The sequence below is a fragment of the Alosa pseudoharengus genome, unplaced genomic scaffold (genome assembly GCF_046254945.1).
Source record: "Alosa pseudoharengus isolate Yale_2024_CS ecotype anadromous, Long Island Sound unplaced genomic scaffold, YU_APseudo_1.1 YU_APseudo_1.1_scf_1, whole genome shotgun sequence".
NCBI classification, from domain to species: domain Eukaryota; kingdom Metazoa; phylum Chordata; class Actinopteri; order Clupeiformes; family Clupeidae; genus Alosa; species Alosa pseudoharengus.
The window spans coordinates 16,196,077-16,218,996 of NW_027468564.1; the positions used below are offsets into that span (position 1 = coordinate 16,196,077).

The 22,920-nt window shown below is 46.0% G+C and overlaps 1 protein-coding gene across 1 annotated transcript in view; it reads left to right on the forward strand.

The window, feature by feature from the left end:
* Positions 1-19,928, forward strand: part of grin2ab (glutamate receptor, ionotropic, N-methyl D-aspartate 2A, b) — a 91,127-nt gene extending 71,199 nt beyond the window's left edge. Inside the window, exons 9-16 of the mRNA XM_076262397.1 lie at positions 7,329-7,482; positions 8,785-8,910; positions 10,148-10,377; positions 15,195-15,355; positions 15,659-15,846; positions 16,242-16,480; positions 17,970-19,697; positions 19,761-19,928. Of these exons, the coding sequence (XP_076118512.1) occupies positions 7,329-7,482; positions 8,785-8,910; positions 10,148-10,377; positions 15,195-15,355; positions 15,659-15,846; positions 16,242-16,480; positions 17,970-19,697; positions 19,761-19,928 (2,994 nt within the window). The remainder of the gene's footprint in view (positions 1-7,328; positions 7,483-8,784; positions 8,911-10,147; positions 10,378-15,194; positions 15,356-15,658; positions 15,847-16,241; positions 16,481-17,969; positions 19,698-19,760) is intronic.
* Positions 19,929-22,920: the final 2,992 nt, after the last annotated feature.

The following is a 22,920-nucleotide window of genomic DNA, read 5'->3' on the forward strand; positions in this document are numbered from 1 at the left end:
CCCATATTCCAAATAGGCTTCTTTACATTGTTTCATAATTTGGTTTACTCTGATTGGTTTTTGGAAAACAGTGTTGTTGTGAGACTGATCAGAGTGGGTGTGTGGCAAGGCAGTTAGTCTCTGCAACAACTGATGTAGGGGACTTTTTTCTGGGTTCAGCTCTTTTGTTTGGTTTGGAGGGCTTTAGAATGAAGGGTGTCTTGTGGGCTGGATTTAAGGTGATTCAGAAAATTGAGTGCTCTTTTTTTGATGTTAATGATTAGTGGGTATCTACCTAATTCAGCTCTACATGCATTTGTTGGTGTTTTTCTCTGTACTTGTAGAATGTATCTGCAGAACTCAGCATGTAGGGATTCTATTGTGTGTTTGTCCCAGTGAGTATAGCTATGATGACTGAGTGGACCCCATACTTCACTACCATACAGCGCAATGGGCTGGATGACACTATCAAATATTTTAAGCCAGATTTTAATTGGAATTTGGAGATTATAAAATTTTCTTTTAATTGCATTTAGGGCTCTTCGAGCTTTTTCCTTTAGTGCATTCACTGCCATATTAAAACTCCCTGATGCTGTCATTGTTATACCTAGGTAGGTATAACTCATGGTGTGGGGGATGATAGAATTGTTTATTTTAAATTGGTGTTTGTTTTCTTGGCATTTGGGGCGTTTTTGGAAAATCATTACATTTGTTTTGTCTAGGTTTATCTCTAGGGCCCAGGTCTTACAGTACTTTTCTACTATGTCTAACTGTAGTTGTAGACCTTTTTCAGTAGCAGACAGTAGAACCAAGTCATCAGCAAAAAATAGAGACTTCACCTCTCTATCTAGGAGGGAGAGGCCAGGACCGGGACATTGCTCTAACTGGATAGCAAGTTCGTTTATATATATAAATAACGTCGGACTTAAATTACAGCCCTGACGGACACCTCTCCCTTGGGTGAAGTATTGGGTTATTTTTTTTTTCAATTTTAACAGCACAACTCTGTCTCTTGGTCACTCTCTCTTTCTCTCTCTCTGTCTCTTTCTCTCTCTCTATGTCTCTTTGTCACTCTCTCTCTATCTGTGTCTGTTGATCACTCCTTTTTATTTATTTATTCCTTGCTTCACTTGCTCCCTTTCTTTCAGTCTTTCTTTTGGTTACTTTCTCTCTCCCTCTCTTCTCTCTCCTTGTACCCCGCTCCCCTCCCTCTCCCTCTCTCTTTCTCTCTCTCCCTCTCTTCTCTCTCCTCGTCCCCCGCTCCCCTCTCCCTCTCCCTCTCTCTCTCTCTCTCTCCCGCTCCCCTCTCTCTCTCCCTCTCTCTCTCTTCCTCTCTCTCTCCCTCTCTCTCTCTCTCTCCCTCTCTCTCTCTCTCTCCCTCTCTTCTCTCCTCGTCCCCCGCTCCCCTCTCTCTCTCTCTCTCCTCTCTCTCCCCTCTCTCTTTTCTTCTCTCTCTCCCTCATCTCCTCCATTGCTGTGTCTATGGTTGGGTCACTAAGTGGAAGTGCAGTCCAAGTCTTTAAATGTCAACCCATGCACAACTAATAGGTTGTGAGTGCACAAGAAGCTAGTGATGTAAGATATCTCTCCCCCCTCCCCCACCTCTCGCTTGTCCTCCACACACACACACACACACACACACACACACACACACACACCTCTCTCTCTCTCTCTCTCTCTCTCTCTGTCTCTGTCTAGGTATTACACCAGTAACATCCACACATACAGTATCAAACATACCAACTAGTAAACAAAGCATCGATTTACTTGTTACTAATCGGTTCACAACCTTTTCTGCTCGCTCAGACTCTCATTTCCAAGCAGTGCGTTCATCCCACGTCCGGTTTTGAAACTATACGTGGCACGGAATTGTGGGTAATGCAGTTCATTTTTGGCTACATTCATTGCCCAAAGTTGTCAAATGACCTCATTACCCATACATCTACTGCAACTTAAGCACGTGACAACTCGCACTCGGTCGTTTGTTTTACAGTTTTTACTCTTTTGTTTTTCAAAATCCAGCGCGAAATTAAACACTAAACAGAAACGATAGTCTGTAGAGTATAGCCTTACGTTTGATGAAGGGATTTCCTTAATGTTAAATAATAATTTGGCCCTTGCTAAAACGATGCACAAATTATTAGCCAATTATTTTGTTCATATTCACTCAGACTTGTGGCATTATAGGTTTCTGCATTAGGTCTACCGTTGGAACAAAATAAACCCAGAGAGTTCATTGATATGTAGGCCTATTTTATTCTTGTAGGCTATATGAGAAAAGGCCAAGAGTGTCTTAAGCACTGTTTTATTTTATTTCGGTATTGTCTTACCTCAACAAGGCTACAGCTCCATGAAAACAATCAGATATAACTCAGTGTTTCCCACAGAATTGAATTCTATTTGTGGTGGTAGGTTTGCAGAATTAACTTGAATGTAACAGTTTTTTTTAACAAATTAGCACAGTGTGGTTATGATGCTAATCAGATTTAAGCACAATTTAGTACAACCTGGAAAATCATTGTGTGGTGGTCAATGTTGATATTGTGGTGGGCCGCCACAAATAAGTCAATGTATGGGAAACACTGTAACTCTATAAAATCTATAAAGTCTATAAAAAAATATGTTGTATTTGGCTGCTGTGTTTGACTGAAATGTAGACTATTCTTTTTTCATTTCAATACAGTACAGTATATGAAACAAACCTCAGTTTAGATAATCATATTCACACATGTGCAATCAACTGCATCGAATTCTATCGAATCGCATCAAATCGTACTGAATCGTTTTTTATGAACATGTATCTTTTCTTGTATCGAATTGTGCCCATGTATCTAGATGCGAATCGTATCGTCTTTTACATGAGAGATTCACACCCCTAATACAGACCATAGTGCCGCCCACAACATCTTATTTCATATTATATAAAGTGGTAAACTAGTATATACTATGTTTGTAGTGTAGTACATATTATTATATTATATAGAGTGGTGATCCTCTCTAAACTAGTATAATATGGTAAACTAGTATACTATGTATGTAGTGTACAACTTCTTATTTCATATTATATAGAGTGGGGATCCTCTCCTATGAGTCCATCCTCTCTAAATACTGGACTATGAGGTCATCCTCTCTAAATACTGGACTATGAGGTCATCCTCTCTAAATACTGGACTATGAGGTCATCCTCTCTAAATACTGGACTATGAGGTCATCCTCTCTAAATACTGGACTATGAGGTCATCCTCTCTAAATACTGGACTGTGAGGTCATCCTCTCTAAATACTGGACTATGAAAGGAGTGGTGATCCTCTCTAAATACTGGACTATGAAAGGAGTGGTGATCCTCTCTAAATACTGGACTATGAAAGGAGTGGTCATCCTCTCTAAATACTGGACTATGAAAGGATTGGTGATCCTCTCTAAATACTGGACTATGAGGTCATCCTCTCTAAATACTGGACTATGAAAGGATTGGTGATCCTCTCTAAATACTGGACTATGAGGTCATCCTCTCTAAATACTGGACTATGAAAGGAGTGGTGATCCTCTCTAAATACTGGACTATGAGGTCATCCTCTCTAAATACTGGACTGTGAGGTCATCCTCTCTAAATACTGGACTATGAAAGGAGTGGTGATCCTCTCTAAATACTGGACTATGAGGTCATCCTCTCTAAATACTGGACTATGAGGTCATCCTCTCTAAATACTGGACTATGAGGTCATCCTCTCTAAATACTGGACTGTGAGGTCATCCTCTCTAAATACTGGACTATGAAAGGAGTGGTGATCCTCTCTAAATACTGGACTATGAGGTCATCCTCTCTAAATACTGGACTATTAAAGGAGTGGTGATCCTCTCTAAATACTGGACTATGAGGTCATCCTCTCTAAATACTGGACTATTAAAGGACTGGTCATCCTCTCTAAATACTGGACTATGAGGTCATCCTCTCTAAATACTGGACTATGAGGTCATCCTCTCTAAATACTGGACTACCCTCCCCATCCCCTAACACTTACTCTACGCAGCAAGTGAAAAGGTGATCTAGTTACAGTCCAAAATTACTTTAAGGCATAAAATGCACATTGATAAGTACATATTCCATGAACACTAACCTTGGGTCTCTTCGGAGTGTGCTGAAACAATCAAATTATCATTCTGTGTTGTTTCATTTCACTATGTTCAGATTGTTCACGTCTGTTTGTTATGTTTACAACCTTGTGGTTGGAACGGTTTCAAATTAAAAGCCCCCGAAACAGAGTAGGAAAAACAAAAAAAGTAAACAGCACAAGGAATGCATTATCGAATCGAATCATGACTTTAAAATCGAAAATTAAGATAATCATGACACCCCTATCTGTTGTTAATATGTGACATGAAGTAGTCTGTTGTGGTGTGTTGTTAATATGTGATATGAAGTAGTCTGTTGTAAATATGTGATATGAAGTAGTCTGTTGTAGTCTGTTGTTAATATGTGACATGAAGTAGTCTGTTGTAGTCTGTTGTTAATATGTGATATGAAGTAGTCTGTTGTAGTCTGTTGTTAAGTAAGGGATAATGTATAGAACGGTGGTCATTATTGGGAAAATAAGTCCTGACAGGGCGAACCGGACCCCGACGCACATCGGAGCGCCCTGAAGGGACTTATTTTCCCAATAATGACCGGCGTTCTATACATTATCCCGCTTATTACAAGGCTGCTTGCCAAAACGAAATAATAAACTTCCCACGATATGACTTTAGCTACATAGCCTAGCCTATTTGTTACCGTTCATCGTGGTATTTGCTGAGAAACAAATAGTTCGCAATAACACACGCTGAACTTGAATCAAACATTCTTTAGAACACAGCTGATCAACCGTCTGCTTTCACGTTTGAATGAAGTTCCAGTCCTTGCGTAGTGATATGAAAGACGTATCAGAAGCACAAAACCCGTTGCCATGACAACGGTAATTATATGTTTGCAGCGGTAATTACATGAAAATATTTTACCGTAGAACTTTGGGAAATCCCATTCAAGCCAATGGAGCGTTCTACTTGCCTTGTGAAGAGCCGTGTAATAATATGTGATATGAAGTAGTCTGTTGTGGTGTGTTGTTAATTAATATATATGAAGTAGTCGTCTGTCATTTTGTTATGTGATATGAAGTAGTCTGTTGTGGTCTGTGGTTATGTTATGTGATATGACGGCGTCTGTCATGTTCTTATGTGGTACAAAGTAGTCTGTTTTGGTCTGTTGTTATGTTATGTGATATGACTTAGAACAGGAGTGGGCAAACTGCGGCCAAGCGCTTTAATCCGGCCCGCCGAGCATTTCATTTGGTTATCAGGCTGCTCGCTATTTTTTCTTATGATAGAGACGACGTTGGTTAGCCTTACTGCAAACTGTTTTTCACTCTTTTTAGAGAATATTTACAATGTCAATGTCAAAACATCATGTTAAATAGAGATGATAGGCCTACTCTTTGTTATCTCCTTTGCAGCTGATCTAACGTGAACGTTATGTTCCTCCATTTATTTGGGAACGTGTCTGAGCACTCATGAGATGGAGAGAGAGAGCGGCAGGTTCCAGCTGGCTTGTCATTGTTGATAATTTATATCTCCTTATCAGAAACGTTTAAAAGGAAATCATGAAGGCAACAGTGACCATTTGTAAACTGTGAGAGGGCACAGTCATAGGCACAGCACTAGCCATAGGGAGCAGAGCTGGCACAAGATCAATGAGAACTAAACGTGAATTGTTCTTAAAGCGACAGTGCACAATTGATACATTTGTGTTAAACTAGCAGTATTTTTTTTAAGCAATTCATATTTTAAAACAAAATTATTATATATTTCTTTTATTTTTTTGGGGGGGGGGATGCGTCCCGGCGGCCAATTTTCAAAACCCAATGTGGCCCTTGAGCCAAAAAGTTTGCCGACCCCTGACGTAGGGTGTCGTGTTGTTACGTGATATGAAGTAACCTGTCGTGGTCTGTCGTTATGTTATTTGATATGATGTAGTCTGTCGTGTCGTTATGTTATGAGATATGATGTAGTCTGTCGTGTTGTTATGAGATATGATGTAGTCTGTCGTGTTGTTATGTGATATGATGTAGTCTGTCGTGTCGTTATGTAATATGATGTAGTCTGTGGTGTTGTTATGTTATGAGATATGATGTAGTCTGTCGTGTTGTTATGTGGTATGACGTAGTCTGTCGTTATGTTATGTGATATGATGTAGTCTGTCGTGTTGTCATGTGATATGATGTAGTCTGTCGTGTTGTTATGTTATGTAATATGATGTAGTCTGTCGTGTTGTTATGTGATATGATGTGGTCTGTTTTAGTCTGTCGTTATGTTATGTGATATGATGTAGTCTGTCGTTATGTTATGTTATGTGATATGATGTAGTCTGTCGTGTTGTTATGAGATATGATGTAGTCTGTCGTGTTATTATGTGATATGATGTAGTCTGTCGTGTTGTTATGTGATATGAAGTAACCTGTTGTGGTCTGTCGTTATTTTATGTGGTATGAAGTAGTCTGTCGTGTTTTTATGTAGTATGATGTAGTCTGTCATGTTGTTATGTGATATGAAGTAACCTGTCATGATGTAGTCTGTCGTGGTCTGTCGTTATGTGGTATGATGTAGTCTGTTGTGTTGTTATGTGATATGTAGTCTGTTGTTATGTTATGTGATATGATGTAGTCTGTGGTGTTGTTATGTTATGAGATATGATGTAGTCTGTCGTGTCGTTATGTGGTATGACGTAGTCTGCCGTGTTGTTATGTGATATGAAGTAGTAGTAGAAGTAGAATGAAGGGGCAGTTTGGGTTTCAACGGTGCAGTTTGATTGATTGATTCAATAAATGGGTGTTAAATTCCTCTCTCGCCCTCTCTGTCTCCCACTCTGTGTGTGTGTGTGTGTGTGTGTGTGTGTGTGTGTGTGTGCGTGTGTGTGTGTGCGTGCATGTGTGCGTGTGTGTGCGTGGTCTCTAGGTGATGTATAAGAAGGCAGTAATGGCTGATATCTCTCCCTCTGTGTGTGTAGGTGTGTGCGTGCAAGAGAGAGAGTGTGTGTGTGTGTGTGTGTGTGTGTGTGCGTGTGTGTGTGGTCTCTAGGTGGTGTATAAGAAGGCAGTAATGGCTGATATCTCTCCCTCTGTGTGTGTGTGTGTGTGTGTGTGCGCGTGTGTGTACGTGTGTGTGTGTGTGTGTGCGTGTGTGTGTGGTCTCTAGGTGGTGTATAAGAAGGCAGTAATGGCTGATATCTCTCCCTCTGTGTGTGTGTGTGTGTGTGTGTGTGCGCGTGTGTGTACGTGTGTGTGTGTGTGTGTGTGTGTGTGTGTGTGTGTCGTCTCTAGGTGGTGTATAAGAAGGCAGTCATGGCTGTGGGATCTCTGACCATTAATGAGGAGCGATCTGAGGTCATTGACTTCTCTGTACCCTTCGTAGAGACCGGCATCAGTGTAATGGTATCCCGTAGCAACGGAACAGTGTCACCCTCTGCGTTTCTGGGTAACCAAGGCTTCTTTTCAGATTCTCACACGCACACACACACACACACACTAGGGCTGTCATTCTAATTAAAAGAAATCCTGTTTGATAATCGAAACTGAAATGTAGATGAATTCGATCATATAATCGATTTATAATCGATTGTCAAAATAAGTTTCACGTTTAAAGGCTAAATATAAGCCAATCCAGTGACAAAAAGCGTGTATAAAGAGGGTGTCAGAGATTTGAGACAGCGATTTATCAGAAGATGTATTTACTGAAGTTTTGTTCATTTTCAAAAACAATTAACAGAGAGTTTACTGCCAAAACATTTTGCTTAAACACAAAAAACGAAACACGTAATTGCTATAACATGGCTGCATTTACGATTTGTTCATAGCTTACATCTGTGGGCCTGCATGTTGGTGGTGTTGCTATGGTAGCCCGCATGTTGGTGGTGTTGCTATGGTAGCCTATGGCAATTCATGTTGGTGGTGTTGCTGTGGTAGCCTACGGCAATTCATGTCGGTGGTGTTTCTATGGTAGCCTGCATGTTGGTGGGATTGCTATGGTAGCCTACTGCAATTCATGTTGGTGGTGTTGCTATGGTAGCCTACGGCAATTCACGGTTGCACAGTTTGCATACTACCTTCTCCTTCTGAACGGTTTGGTTTACTGTCTAAATCACAAAGTTTTGCCATATGGAAATCCTCAGTTTACTTGGGGTTGTTACTCTAGTTGTTCAGGGGCACGTTTCTAGAAAAGTTAGCAACGATGTTGCTCAACCACCGTGGTACAACACAACTTGCGACCAAACAACGTCAGTTTCCAGAAAGCATCATACCTGTGTCGCAATTCGCTACCTCCGACGTTCGAGCACTGTAGTTCCAACGTTGTTGATGATGCAGTGATACATATCATTGGTGCAAACAGTGGCAACATGTAATACCCCACCCCCACACATGCCCACCCACCCACCCACACACACACACTCTCACACACAGACACACACACAGACACACACACCCACCCACACACACTCTCTCACACACACAGACACACACACCCACACTCTCTCTCACACACACACACACACACACACACACACACACCCACCCACACACACAGACACACACACACACACACACTCTCAAACACACAGACACACACACACACACCCACCCACACACACACACTCTCACACACACACACACACACACACACTCTCTCACACACACACACCCACACACACACACACACACACACACTCTCTCACACACACACACACCCAGTTCAGTAACTTTGTCTCCTCGTCTCCCCCAGAGCCCTTCAGTCCTTCCGTGTGGGTGATGATGTTTGTGATGCTGCTTCTCGTCACGGCGATAGCCGTTTTCCTCTTCGAGTTCATCAGTCCACTGGGATTCAACAGAAACCTCGCTCAGGGCAAAGGTACACACCCATTAACACGCCCACCAACACGCCCACTACCCTACCCACCCTCCTCTCCCATTGGCACACTACCCTACCCACACTCCTCTCCCATTGGCCCACTACCCTACCCACCCTCCTCTCCCATTGGACCACTACCCTACAGTCCTACCCACACTCCTCTCCCATTGGCCCACTACCCTACCCACACTCCTCTCCCATTGGCCCACTACCCTACCCACCCTCCTCTCCCATTGGCCCACTACCCTACAGTCCTACCCACACTCCACTCCCATTGGCCCACTACCCTACAGTCCTACCCACACTCCACTCTCATTGGCCCACAGTCTTACCCACACTCCTCTCCCATTGGCCCACAGTCCTACCCACACTCCACTCCCATTTGCCCACTACCCTACAGTCCTACCCACACTCCTCTCCCATTGGCCCACTACCCTACCCACACTCCTCTCCCATTGGCCCACTACCCTACCCACCCTCCTCTCCCATTGGCCCACTACCCTACAGTCCTACCCACACTCCTCTCCCATTGGCCCACTACCCTACAGTCCTACCCACACTCCACTCCCATTGGCCCACTGACACCCTCACTCACAGAGCACAGGTGCCCCACTACCCTAAATTTCTTCCCACACTCGGCTCCCATATGCCCACTGCCCTGCTCATACTTCACTCCCATTGGCCCACTGTCCTACCTACACTTCACTCCGATTGGCCCACAAATGCAAATGTTTTCCAACCCCTTTTTTTACCATATGATTTATTTTTCCCCCTCACTGTCAGACCCTCTCCTTCTCCTTCACCCTTTGGCCGTAACATAGATTTTTCTTCACAGTGGCCATTTTAACATGACATTATAATTAATGTCATTAATAAAACCTGGGCCTGATATATATGTTATGTCTTTAATAACACCTGGGCCTGCCATATATTTCATGTCATTAAAGGGATGGTTCAGGATTTTGGACATAGGACCTCATTTCCAAGTTGGCAAGTATGATATTTATCAGTGGAGACCGTTTTCAACATGTTTCATCCAGTCCTTCTAGTTGCAGAGTTTGCAGTTGCTAGGGTAGCGCAAGTCATCAGTATGTGTTAGCCTGCCACTAAAAACAGTCTTACCCACCCCAAAGTACACCCGAGGCAAATAAATGATAACGCCTGACAATCGCTGTGGGGTTTGGTGTTCAATAACCCTCTCTCTCTCGCTCCCTCTGTCTCTCTCTCCCTTCTTCAGATCCCCATGGTCCGTCCTTCACCATTGGCAAAGCGGTGTGGCTGCTGTGGGGTCTGGTGTTCAATAACTCGGTGCCGGTGCAGAACCCGCGCGGAACCACCAGCAAGTTCATCGTGTCCGTGTGGGCCTTCTTCGCCGTCATCTTCCTGGCCAGCTACACCGCCAACCTGGCCGCCTTCATGATCCAGGAGGAGTTCGTCGACCAGGTCACAGGCCTCAGCGACAAGAAGGTGTGTACGTGTACGTGTGTGTGTGTGTGTGTAGGCCTCACCAACAAGAAGATGTGTACGTGTGTGTGTGTGTGTGTGTGTGTAGGCCTCAGCAACAAGAAGGTGTGTACGTGTGTGCGTGTGTGTGTGTGTGTGTAGGCCTCACCAACAAGAAGATGTGTACGTGTGTGTGTGTGTGTGTGTGTGTAGGCCTCAGCAACAAGAAGGTGTGTACGTGTGTGTGTGTGTGTGTGTGTGTGTGTAGGCCTCAGCAACAAGAAGGTGTGTACGTGTGTGTGTGTGTGTGTGTGTGTAGGCCTCAGCAACAAGAAGGTGTGTACGTGTGTGCGCGTGTGTGTGTGTGTGTAGGCCTCAGCAACAAGAAGGTGTGTACGTGTGTGTGTGTGTGTGTGTAGGCCTCAGTAACAAGAAGATGTGTACGTGTGTGCGTGTGTGTGTGTGTGTGTAGGCCTCAGCAACAAGAAGGTGTGTACGTGTGTGTGTGTGTGTGTGTAGGCCTCAGTAACAAGAAGATGTGTACGTGTGTGTGTGTGTGTGTGTGTGTGTGTGTGTGTGTGTGTGTGTGTAGGCCTCAGCAACAAGAAGGTTCCATTGCCTCCCTTCCTGACTACACTCTTGTGCCAGCACTAGCATCGTTCTCCATTGGTTGTGTGTGTGTTAGCTAACACAGCTAACTGAGCTAACATACAGCACGTTCTCCACTGGTTGTATGTGTGTTAGCTAACACAGCTAACTGAGCTAACATACAGCACGTTCTCCACTGGTTGTATGTGTGTTAGCTAACACAGCTAACTGAGCTAATATATAGTACGTTCTCCATTGGTTGTATGTGTGTTAGCTAACACAGCTAACTGAGCTAACATACAGTACGTTCTCCATTGGTTGTATGTGTGTTAGCTAACACAGCTAACTGAGCTAACATACAGCACGTTCTCCACTGGTTGTATGTGTGTTAGCTAACTAACACAGCTAACTGAGCTAACATACAGTACGTTCTCCATTGGTTGTATGTGTGTACACAGTTAACTGAGCTAACATATAGTACGTTCTCCATTGGTTGTATGTGAGCTAACATACAGTACGTTCTCCATTGGTTGTGTGTGTGTTAGCTAACACAGCTAACTGAGCTAACATATAGTACGTTCTCCATTGGTTGTGTGTGTGTTAGCTAACACAGCTAACTGAGCTAACATACAGTACGTTCTCCATTGGTTGTGTATGTGTTAGCTAACACAGCTAACTGAGCTAACATATAGTACGTTCTCCATTGGTTGTGTGTGTGTTAGCTAACACAGCTAACTGAGCTAATATATAGTACGTTCTCCATTGGTTGTATGTGTGTTAGCTAACACAGCTAACTGAGCTAACATACAGTACGTTCTCCATTGGTTGTATGTGTGTTAGCTAACACAGCTAACTGAGCTAACATACAGTACGTTCTCCATTGGTTGTATGTGTGTACACAGCTAACTGAGCTAACATATAGTACGTTCTCCATTGGTTGTATGTGAGCTAACATACAGTACGTTCTCCATTGGTTGTGTGTGTGTTAGCTAACACAGCTAACTGAGCTAACATATAGTACGTTCTCCATTGGTTGTGTGTGTGTTAGCTAACACAGCTAACTGAGCTAACATACAGTACGTTCTCCATTGGTTGTGTGTGTGTTAGCTAACACAGCTAACTGAGCTAACATACAGTACGTTCTCCATTGGTTGTGTGTGTGTTAGCTAACACAGCTAACTGAGCTAACATATAGTACGTTCTCCATTGGTTGTGTGTGTGTTAGCTAACACAGCTAACTGAGCTAACATATAGTACGTTCTCCATTGGTTGTATGTGAGCTAACATACAGTACGTTCTCCATTGGTTGTGTGTGTGTTAGCTAACACAGCTAACTGAGCTAACATATAGTACGTTCTCCATTGGTTGTGTGTGTGTTAGCTAACACAGCTAACTGAGCTAACATACAGTACGTTCTCCATTGGTTGTGTGTGTGTTAGCTAACACAGCTAACTGAGCTAACATACAGTACGTTCTCCATTGGTTGTGTGTGTGTTAGCTAACACAGCTAACTGAGCTAACATATAGTACGTTCTCCATTGGTTGTGTGTGTGTTAGCTAACACAGCTAACTGAGCTAACATATAGTACGTTCTCCATTGGTTGTGTGTGTGTTAGCTAACACAGCTAACTGAGCTAACATACAGTACGTTCTCCATTGGTTGTGTGTGTGTTAGCTAACACAGCTAACTGAGCTAACATACAGTACGTTCTCCACTGGTTGTGTGTGTGTTAGCTAACACAGCTAACTGAGCTAACATACAGCACGTTCTCCACTGGTTGTATGTGTGTTAGCTAACACAGCTAACTGAGCTAATATATAGTACGTTCTCCATTGGTTGTATGTGTGTTAGCTAACACAGCTAACTGAGCTAACATACAGTACGTTCTCCATTGGTTGTATGTGTGTTAGCTAACACAGCTAACTGAGCTAACATACAGCACGTTCTCCACTGGTTGTATGTGTGTTAGCTAACACAGCTAACTGAGCTAACATACAGTACGTTCTCCATTGGTTGTATGTGTGTACACAGCTAACTGAGCTAACATATAGTACGTTCTCCATTGGTTGTATGTGAGCTAACATATAGTACGTTCTCCATTGGTTGTGTGTGTGTTAGCTAACACAGCTAACTGAGCTAACATATAGTACATTCTCCATTGGTTGTGTGTGTGTTAGCTAACACAGCTAACTGAGCTAACATACAGTACGTTCTCCATTGGTTGTGTGTGTGTTAGCTAACACAGCTAACTGAGCTAACATACAGTACGTTCTCCACTGGTTGTGTGTGTGTTAGCTAACACAGCTAACTGAGCTAACATACAGCACGTTCTCCACTGGTTGTGTGTGTGTTAGCTAACACAGCTAACTGAGCTAACATACAGTACGTTCTCCATTGGTTGTATGTGTTAGCTAACACAGCTAACTGAGCTAACATACAGTACGTTCTCCATTGGTTGTATGTGTGTTAGCTAACACAGCTAACTGAGCTAACATACAATACGTTCTCCACTGGTTGTGTGTGTTAGCTAACACAGCTAACTGAGCTAACATACAGTACGTTCTCCATTGGTTGTGTGTGTGTTAGCTAACACAGCTAACTGAGCTAACATACAGTACGTTCTCCATTGGTTGTGTGTGTGTTAGCTAACACAGCTAACTGAGCTAACATATAGTACGTTCTCCACTGGTTGTGTGTGTGTTAGCTAACACAGCTAACTGAGCTAACATACAGTACGTTCTCCACTGGTTGTGTGTGTGTTAGCTAACACAGCTAACTGAGCTAACATACAGTACATTCTCCATTGGTTATAATGTATATTATCTTATACTGCTAACTGAGCTAACATGTTCTCTATGTGTCAGTTAGCTAACAAAGCTAACATAGCAACCTCGTCCAATGTTAGTGTCATGTTCTCCATATGGTCTGTTGTGCTGCCAACGCTACCCCCTGATGGACTTTTATTTTTTTCCAAATGTTCTCATGTTCTTGTCCTGATGGGTTCTTCCACTGTGCATCTCAGATGTTCCACTGTTCCTTTCTTCTTGAGATGTTGTGATGTGGTTATATTCATGTTCTCCTTGAGATGTTGTGATGCGGTGCTCCTCATGTTCCCCTTGTGATGTTGTGATGCGGTGCTCCTCATGTTCTCCTTGTGATGTTGTGATGCGGTGCTTCTCATGTTTTCATGATGTTAATATATTCTGAACCCTAACCTCCTTGTGATGTTGTGATGCAGTGCTTCTCATGTTTTCATGATGTTAATTCTGAATGAATATATTCTGAAGAGAATCTGAGATTCTTGTCATGTTCCTCTTATGATTGTGTGGTGTGCAGAAGGGTTGGGTAGTAGGGGATTACATGTAATCTGGATTACGTAATCAGATTACAAAAATCAAGTAACTATAGTCAGCCCAGATTACAATAAAAAAAAATGTGTAATCAGATTACAGTTACATTGTTGGGGATTACCTGATTACATTTCATCATGTAAACAATGCAACTTTTTTATGATAGCCTAGCTATCTTTTAATTTGACAAGACGTTCACTTTTTAGACTTTTTAAAGATATAGTCAAGAACAAAATTATTCATACTCCTGGAAAATATTGATTTCCTCTTGACCAATATGTTTGTTCTTACTTAAAATTACACTTGCACATGCCAAAAGGTTACAAGACAATGTGGTAAAAACATGGAATAAAAAAAAGTTAGTAGGAAAACCTTTTTTAACATTTTTATGAAAAATTGCGTGTTCAAAATTGTTCATACCCTTTTTAAACAATCACTGGAAACATCTTTATTTACCACCACAGCTCTCAAAATGGTTCATAATACCCACCAAGCCTCTTCATGTCTCCACACCTTTTTAGCTGCAATCTGCTCACTTTTTTGACGGATTGAGGTCCGCTCTAAAATGTTGATATTGTTCTCTGTTAACCATTTCTTGCCTTGTTTGGCTGTATGTTTTGGATCATTGTGTGGTTTAATGTTCAAATGCTGCCTTTTGGGGAAGCCGTGGCCTACTGGTTAGGGCTTTTATTGAAGTAATCTAAAAGTACTCCTAAAGTAATCAGATTACATTACATGTTTTTGGTAATCCAACTGATTATGTTACTGATTACAAAAATTACCATGTAATTTGTAGTCAGTAATGGATTACATTTCAAAGTAATCTGACCCAACCCTGGCAGAAGGTCTCCCCATGTCATGTTCCTGTGATGTTCCGCTAATGTTCTTGTGTTGTGTTCCAGTTCCAGAGCCCATACTCCTTCTCCCCTCCATTCCGTTTTGGAACGGTACCGAACGGGAGTACTGAGAGAAACATCCGGAAAAACTACCCAGATATGCACCAGTACATGGTCAAGTACCACCAGACCGGCGTTCATGACGCACTCATCAGCCTTAAGACTGGGTGAGTACCGCACGCACACACACACACGCACACACACAGAGGGAGAGATATACTTGGTTACTCCACTAAAGTTTCCCCTCTGATTGGATGGTGGTTAGTGTGTATTTCTCCCATCTCCTGATTGGATGTTGATGCCAGTTCTCCCCTCTGATTGGATGGTGGTTAGCGTGTATTTCTCCCATCTCCTGATTGGATGTTGATGCCAGTTCTCCTCTCTGATTGGATGGTGGTTAGCGTGTATTTCTCCCATCTCCTGATTGGATGTTGATGCCAGTTCTCCCCTCTGATTGGCTGGCGCTGTAGGAAGCTGGATGCGTTCATCTACGACGCTGCAGTTCTTAACTACATGGCGGGACGGGACGACGGCTGCAAGCTCGTCACCATCGGCAGCGGCTACGTGTTTGCCACCACGGGCTACGGCATCGCCCTGCAGAAGGGCTCCTACTGGAAGCGCCTGGTGGACCTCGCCATCCTGGGGATCATCGGCGACGGTACCGCACTTTAGCCTGTGATGTAATATCCTGTGTGTGTGTGTGACTGGTGGACCTCGCCATCCTAGGATTTAGCCTGTGATGTCATATCCTGTGTGTGTGTGACTAGGTGGACCTGACAACCTATATGGCTGGATATATTTGTGTGTGTGTTTGTTTAGATGAGATGAAGGAGCTTAAGGCCCAGTGTTTGACTGGTGTCTTCTGAGTGTGTTGTGTGTGTGTGTGTGTGTGTGTGTGTGTGTGTGTGTGTGCGTGTGTGTGTGTGTGCGTGTGTGTGTGTATGTGTTGTGTGTGTGTGTGTGTGTGTTTAGGTGAGATGGAGGAGCTTGAGGCCCAGTGGTTGACTGGTATCTTGTGTGTGTGTGTGTGTGTGTGTGTGTGTGTGTGTTTAGGTGAGATGGAGGAGCTTGAGGCCCAGTGGTTGACTGGTATCTGTCACAATGAGAAGAACGAGGTCATGAGCTCGCAGCTGGACATAGACAACATGGCGGGCGTGTTCTACATGCTGGCGGCCGCCATGGCGTTGGCGCTCATTACGTTCGTGTGGGAACACCTGTTCTACTGGAGGCTACGCTTCTGCCTCACCGGGCGCTGCTCTGGACGGCCCGGCCTACTCTTCACCATCAGCAGGGTGAGACACACACACACACACACAGAGAGATGATAGAGAGAGAGAGCGGAAATAATAAATAACAGTTACAGAGTAAAGGCGTGTGCCCTAGATAACACTGTTCATTAAGCTAACACAGCTCATTAAGCTAACACTGTTCATTAAGCTAACACTGCTAATTAAGCTAACACTGTTCATTAAGCTAACAATTTTTAAAGCTAACACTGCTTATTAAGATAACACTACTCATTAAGCTAACACTGTTCACAAAGCTAACACAGCTCATTAAGATAACACTGCTCATTAAGCTAACACAGCTCATTAAGCTAACACTGTTCATTAAGCTAACACAGCTCATTAAGCTAACACTGTTCATTAAGCTAACACTGCTCATTAAGCTAACACTGTTCATTAAGCTAACACTGCTCATTAAGCCAACACAGCTAACACTGCTCATTAAGCTAACACTGTTCATTAAGCTAACACAGCTCATTAAGCTAACACTGCTCACAAAGCTAACACTGTTCATTAAGCTAACACTGTTAATTAAGCTAACACTGTTCATTAAGCTAACAATTTTTAAAGCTAACACTGTTTATTAAGCTAACACTATTCATTAAGCTAACAATTGTATAAAGCTAACACTACTTATTAAGCTAACACTATTCATTAAGCTAACAATTTGATTAAGCTTACAATTTTATTAAGCTAACACTATTAATTAAGCTAACACTGTTCATTAAGCTAACAATTTTATAAAGCTAACACTGTTCATTAAGCTAACACTGCTCATTAAGCTAACACAGCTCATTAAGCTAACACTGTTCATTAAGCTAACACTACTTATAAAGCTAACACTGTTCATTAAGCTAACATTGTTCATTAAGTTAACTCAGTTCATTAAGCTAACAGTGCTAACACTGTACACAAAACTAACATTGCTTACAAAGCTAACACTGTTCACACAGTTAACTCAGTACATAAAGCTAACAATTTTCATAATGCTAACATTGCTCATAGAATTAGCATAGCACATAAAGCCAATACAGCACACAAAGCAAAATGCTAATACTGTTCATAAAGCTAACATTGCTAACACAGCTCACATAGCTAACAGAGCTCATAAAGCTAACAATGTACATAGAGTGAACACTGCACATAAAGGTAGCATAGCATGCTACTGGACCACAGAAATGACATATCTCATAAAGCTAATACTGTTCATTAAGCTAACACTGCACATAAAGGTAGCATAGCTGACAGAGCTACTGGACCACAGAAATGACCATCTTATAAGGCAAATAGTGCTTATTAAGCTAGCATAGCTCACAGAGCTAACACTGTAGGCAATGCCCCATTGGACACGCCCTTGTCCCCACTCCCTCCTCCTCCTCCCGGCAGGTGACACAGCTAATTCCATTAATGTTATTCATTTAGGAAATAATTGCCAAAATGCTATCTCCTCTGTTTGTGTGTGTGTGTGTGTGTGTGTGTGTGTGTGTGTGTGTAGGGCATATGGAGTTGTATCCACGGTGTGCATATTGAGCTGAAGAAGCCTCCAGAGCTGGGCTTCAGCCCTCAGCAGAACATGCTGCATCTCCTCAAGTCGGCCAAGGAGCTGGTCCCCGGTCGCCAGGCCAACCCCAACATCCTGCCACCACCCCCAGGCCTGCTCCAGATCATGGGCGCCGCCAAGAGCAACAGCCAGGCGGCCAAGGACACCGTCTACAGCAACACCGGCAGCCTGCTCAGCAACCGGCTCAAGGAGCCGCTCAACAACGCCGCGCTGTTGCCAGGGCAACGGGTGCTGACCATGACCGACGCACCGCACAACCTGCCGGGAGGAGGGGGCGGGGACAAGGGCGTGTCCAATGGGGCGTCGCGTAACCCTCCTCCTCCCGCGTCCAAGCCCCGCGCGCTCTGGAAGAAGTCGGTGGAGACGCTTCGCCAAGGGGCGCCGCCGGGCTCCGAGGATCCATCTTCTGCGGCCCCTGTGGCCGCTGTGTCCATGGCGACCGCCCCAGTCGCGCCGCTGGAGTCACGGCTGCCCATGAAGAGCCAGCGCTACCTGCCCGAAGATGCCCCCGACCTCTCCGCCGCAGAGGGCAAAGGTCACGGAGGCAACGGCGCCCCCGGCAACAACAACAAGCAGATGAAGGAGCCGCCGACGCTGCGCAAACGAGGGCGGCTGCCTCGCGACCTCAGTGACCTCGAGCTGTCGACGCTGCGCAGCCAGCAGAGCGGCAGCATCCAGAGCAACCACACCACCTCCGGAACCCTCCACCACCTCTTCAGCCAGAGCAGCCAGGGCAGCGGAGTGTTCACCATAGACTCCGCCTCCCTCGACCAGGAGCCTGCCGCCCTGCACTTCCCCGACCTCTTCAGCGACCACCACCATCACCGCGACAACGGCGGCAAGGCCAGCACCAAGGGGCCGCCCGGCCTCGGCCAGCAGCCAATCCTGCAGCTGAACAGCAGCCTGCTCTCCAGCCCGCCCCCACACCTGGCTCACGCCGCCCACCCCGACGTCATGGCGACGGCCGTGGCGAAGGAGAAGAAGTACAACACCTACGGGAAGCCGGGGATGGGCGGGGCCTCCGGTGGTGGCGTCGGACCTCAGACGCACTGCCGCAGCTGCCTGTCTCGCCTCGGGGGCTCGTCCGGGAGCGTCGGCGGCACAGGTGGCGGCTACTCGGGGCTGTACACTGTCCGGTCGCCACCGCTGCGCTGCGACGCCTGCCTGCATTCCGCCAGCCTCTACGACATCAGCGAGGACCAGCTGCACCCCAACGACCCTCCTCCTCCGCAGATGCCCCAGTCGCCCTCCTTTACGGCCTATCTGCCCCAGAACGACCCGTCGCACCCCGAGGGCGGCGGCCTCATCAGCCACTTCCAGACGGAGGAGCCAATCCGCCGCCAGCACTCCTACGAGAACCTGCCAGGGCAGAGTGGCCCGCGCCGCGTCAGTCTGCAGGAGGCCAGCCCCTACGCCAACCTGCCCCCGGTGTCCTCCTGCCCCTCTCCGGCGCCCCCCGGTGGCCTGGCTGGCATGGCGGGCGTGAGCGGGCTGGGCGTGGGCCGCCGGAGCAAGTCGCTGTACCCGCTGCGCCCGTCGGAGAACCCGTTCCTGCAGACGCTGCGTGACGACCAGCGGTTGGCCCACGGCCGCAGCTCCACGGACATCTACAAGCAGCTGGTGCCGCTCACATTAGGCACGGGCATGGGCACGGGCACGGGCATGGGCGGCATGACCCCCACCTCGCCCTCGCCCTCTCACGTCCACGCCCACCACGGCCACCACGCCCACGCCGCGCTGCTGGCCTCCGAGCTGTTCTACCCCGAGCACATGATGCCCTACGTGGCGCCGCCGCCTCCCCTGCAGGGCACATACCCAGCGCCTCGCGCCATGAGTGCTGGTGGGGCCCGGCGCGTCTACAAGAGGATGCCCAGCATCGAGTCCGACGTCTAGACCTCCCCAGGCCTACAGGGGGCGCCCTCCCCCTCGGGGCGGGTTGTCTAGGCGACGCAGGAGAGCGGGGGTGGCCATGCATGTCGTCTAGGCAACGCAGGAGAGAGGGTGTACATGTGTGTGTAGGGTCCAGCTGACTCTGGGATGAATCTGGGTTGGTGTGTGTGCATCTGCTGTGGCTTGAGGAACAAATCAAGGGGGTAAATTCAGAGTAAGTAAGGGCAAGATCAGGACCAAATTGGGCTAAATCAGAACTAATCCCTGGCTAAATCAAGGATAAATCGGGACTAAATCAGAACCAATTCAGGGCTAAATCAAGGATAAATCGGGGCTAAATCAGAACCAATTCAGGGCTAAACCAAGGATAAATCGGGGCCAGGACAGGGGCAAATGAAGGCAAATGAAGGCAAATGAGGGCTAGATGAGGGGCAAATGAGGGCTAGATGAGGGGCAAATGAGGGCAAATGAAGGCTAATTCAGGACCAGCTCAGAGACAGAGTCAGCTGTAGTAGTAAATAGTGATTTTTCTAGGTGTTGGTGTGTGTGTGTGTGTATGCGTGTGTTTGGGTGATGTAGGTTTAGATATGGGGGGTGGGGGGGTTAAAGGGTTCCAGGTTGCCTGTGCTCCTGTGTGACAAACTTTTCCACTTGCAATCTATTTCTGCATCAGGGTCAAAGGTCAAATCACACGTCAGGTCATGACCTTCGTGCCTGCTGCTGAAGGTCAAATCACTTATCAGGTCATGACCTCCATGCCTGGTGGTGGGGTTCAAAGGTCAACTCTCACGTCAGGTCATGACCTCCATGGCTACTGGTGGCGCTGTGTCAAAGGTCAAATCTCACGTCAGGTCATGACCTCCATGGCTACTGGTGGCCTTGTGTCAAAGGTCAACTCTCACGTCAGGTCATGACCTTCATGGCTACTGGTGGCCTTGTGTCAAAGGTCAAATGTCACATCAGGTCATGACCTCCATGGCTACTGGTGGCCTTGTGTCAAAGGTCAAATGTCACGTCAGGTCATGACCTCCACGGCTTCTGGTGGCGCTGTGTCTTCCACAATCTTCTGAAGGTGAAGGGTGGGGGCCAATGCACACGGACTCTGCAATGGCACCCACTCCGAGGCTGCTGACCATGTCCAGCCTGATGAACAAACAAACAAACAAACAAGTGGACAAACGAGTAAACAACCACATGGCAGAAAACAAGCAAACACTAATCGACAATCCAGAGGTGTACAAGCTGAACTCAGTGAGGCGGCTTCAGGACAGTATGGACATTGACCAGAAGTGTACAAGCTGAACTCAGTGAGGCGGCTTCAGGACAGTATGGACATTGACCAGTGTTTTGATTTCCTACTGTATGTATTTAGTTATTTATTTATTTATTTTTTGTTTGTTTATTATTTGCACTAAACACCCTGGAGAGCCAGACGGCAGCTTACTCTGGAAAATATCCGGCCCTGGTAGACACATACATTCACACAAACACACACACACACACACACACACACATACATATACACTCATTCACACACACACACACACATAAACTCTCTCACACTCACACACACACACAGATGAGGGCAGGTTGTTTTCCAGAGTGGGTAGCTCTATGGGGAAATGTGTTCTCTCGCTTTCTGTAAGTAGTCCTGTGCTAGAGCCAGAGAAGGCCCTTAGCTACTGTAGAAGCACACTCCTCCTCCTCTCCTCTCCTCCCCTCCTCCTCCTCCTCCTCTCCTCCTCCTCCTCCTCCCCTTAGCTCCTGTAGAAACACACTCCTCCTCCTCCTCCTCTCCTCCTCCTCCTCCTCCCCTTAGCTCCTGTAGAAACACACTCCTCCTCCTCTCCTCCCCTCCTCCTCCTCTCCTCCTCCTCCTCCTCCCCTTAGCTCCTGTAGAAACACACTCCTCCTCCTCCTTTTCCTCCTCCTCCCCTTAGCTCCTGTAGAAACACACTCCTCCTCCTCCTTTTCCTCCTCCTCCCCTTAGCTCCTGTAGAAACACACTCCTCCTCCTCTCCTCCCCTCCTCCTCCTCCTCCTCTCCTCCTCCTCCTCCTCCCCTTAGCTCCTGTAGAAACACACTCCTCCTCTCCTCCTCCTCCTCCTCCCCTTAGCTCCTGTAGAAACACACTCCTCCTCCTCTCCTCCCCTCCTCCTCCTCCTCCTCTCCTCCTCCTCCTCCTCCCCTTAGCTCCTGTAGAAACACACTCCTCCTCCTTTCCTCTCCTCCCCTCCTCCTCCTCTCCTCTCCTTCTCCTCCTCCCCTTAGCTCCTCCTCCCCTTAGCTCCTGTAGAAACACACTCCTCCTCCTCCTTTTCCTCCTTCTCCTCCTCCCCTTAGCTCCTCCTCCCCTTAGCTCCTGTAGAAATACACTCCTCCTTTTCCTCCTCCTCCTCTCTTCCTCCCCTTAGCTCCTCCTCTAGAAACACACTTCTCCTCTCCTCCTCCCCTTAGCTCCTCTTGTAGAAACACACTTCTCCTCTCCTCCTTCTCCTCCTCCTCCCTCCTCCTCTTCTACTTTGTTCTATGCCCACTTACCAGGTCACCTGCATGCAATGAGTCCAAAATAAACACACACACACACACACACACACACACACACACACACACACACATAAATATGTGCACACACACACACACACTCCTGTGAGCACAAGGGCACAACCTGTATCTAAATCTGACTACCTGAAGATGAGTGTAATTCAACCTGTCTGAACCATGCACTCTGCACTCTGAACACTGCCAAACACGCACCGAGACAGTCATGGAGAACCAGAGCGAATCAGACAGAGAGGGAACCAGAAAGACACACAGAAAAGAGAACCAGAAGGAATCAGACAGAGGGGAACAAGAGGTCAGAACCAAACAGGGGAACCAGAAAGACTCACATAGAGGATACCCAGAGAGGGGAACCAGAAGAAAAAGGAAAACCAGGGGGAATCAGACAGAGGAGAATCAGAGAGGGGAACTAGAGGAACTCCGAAAGAGAGGA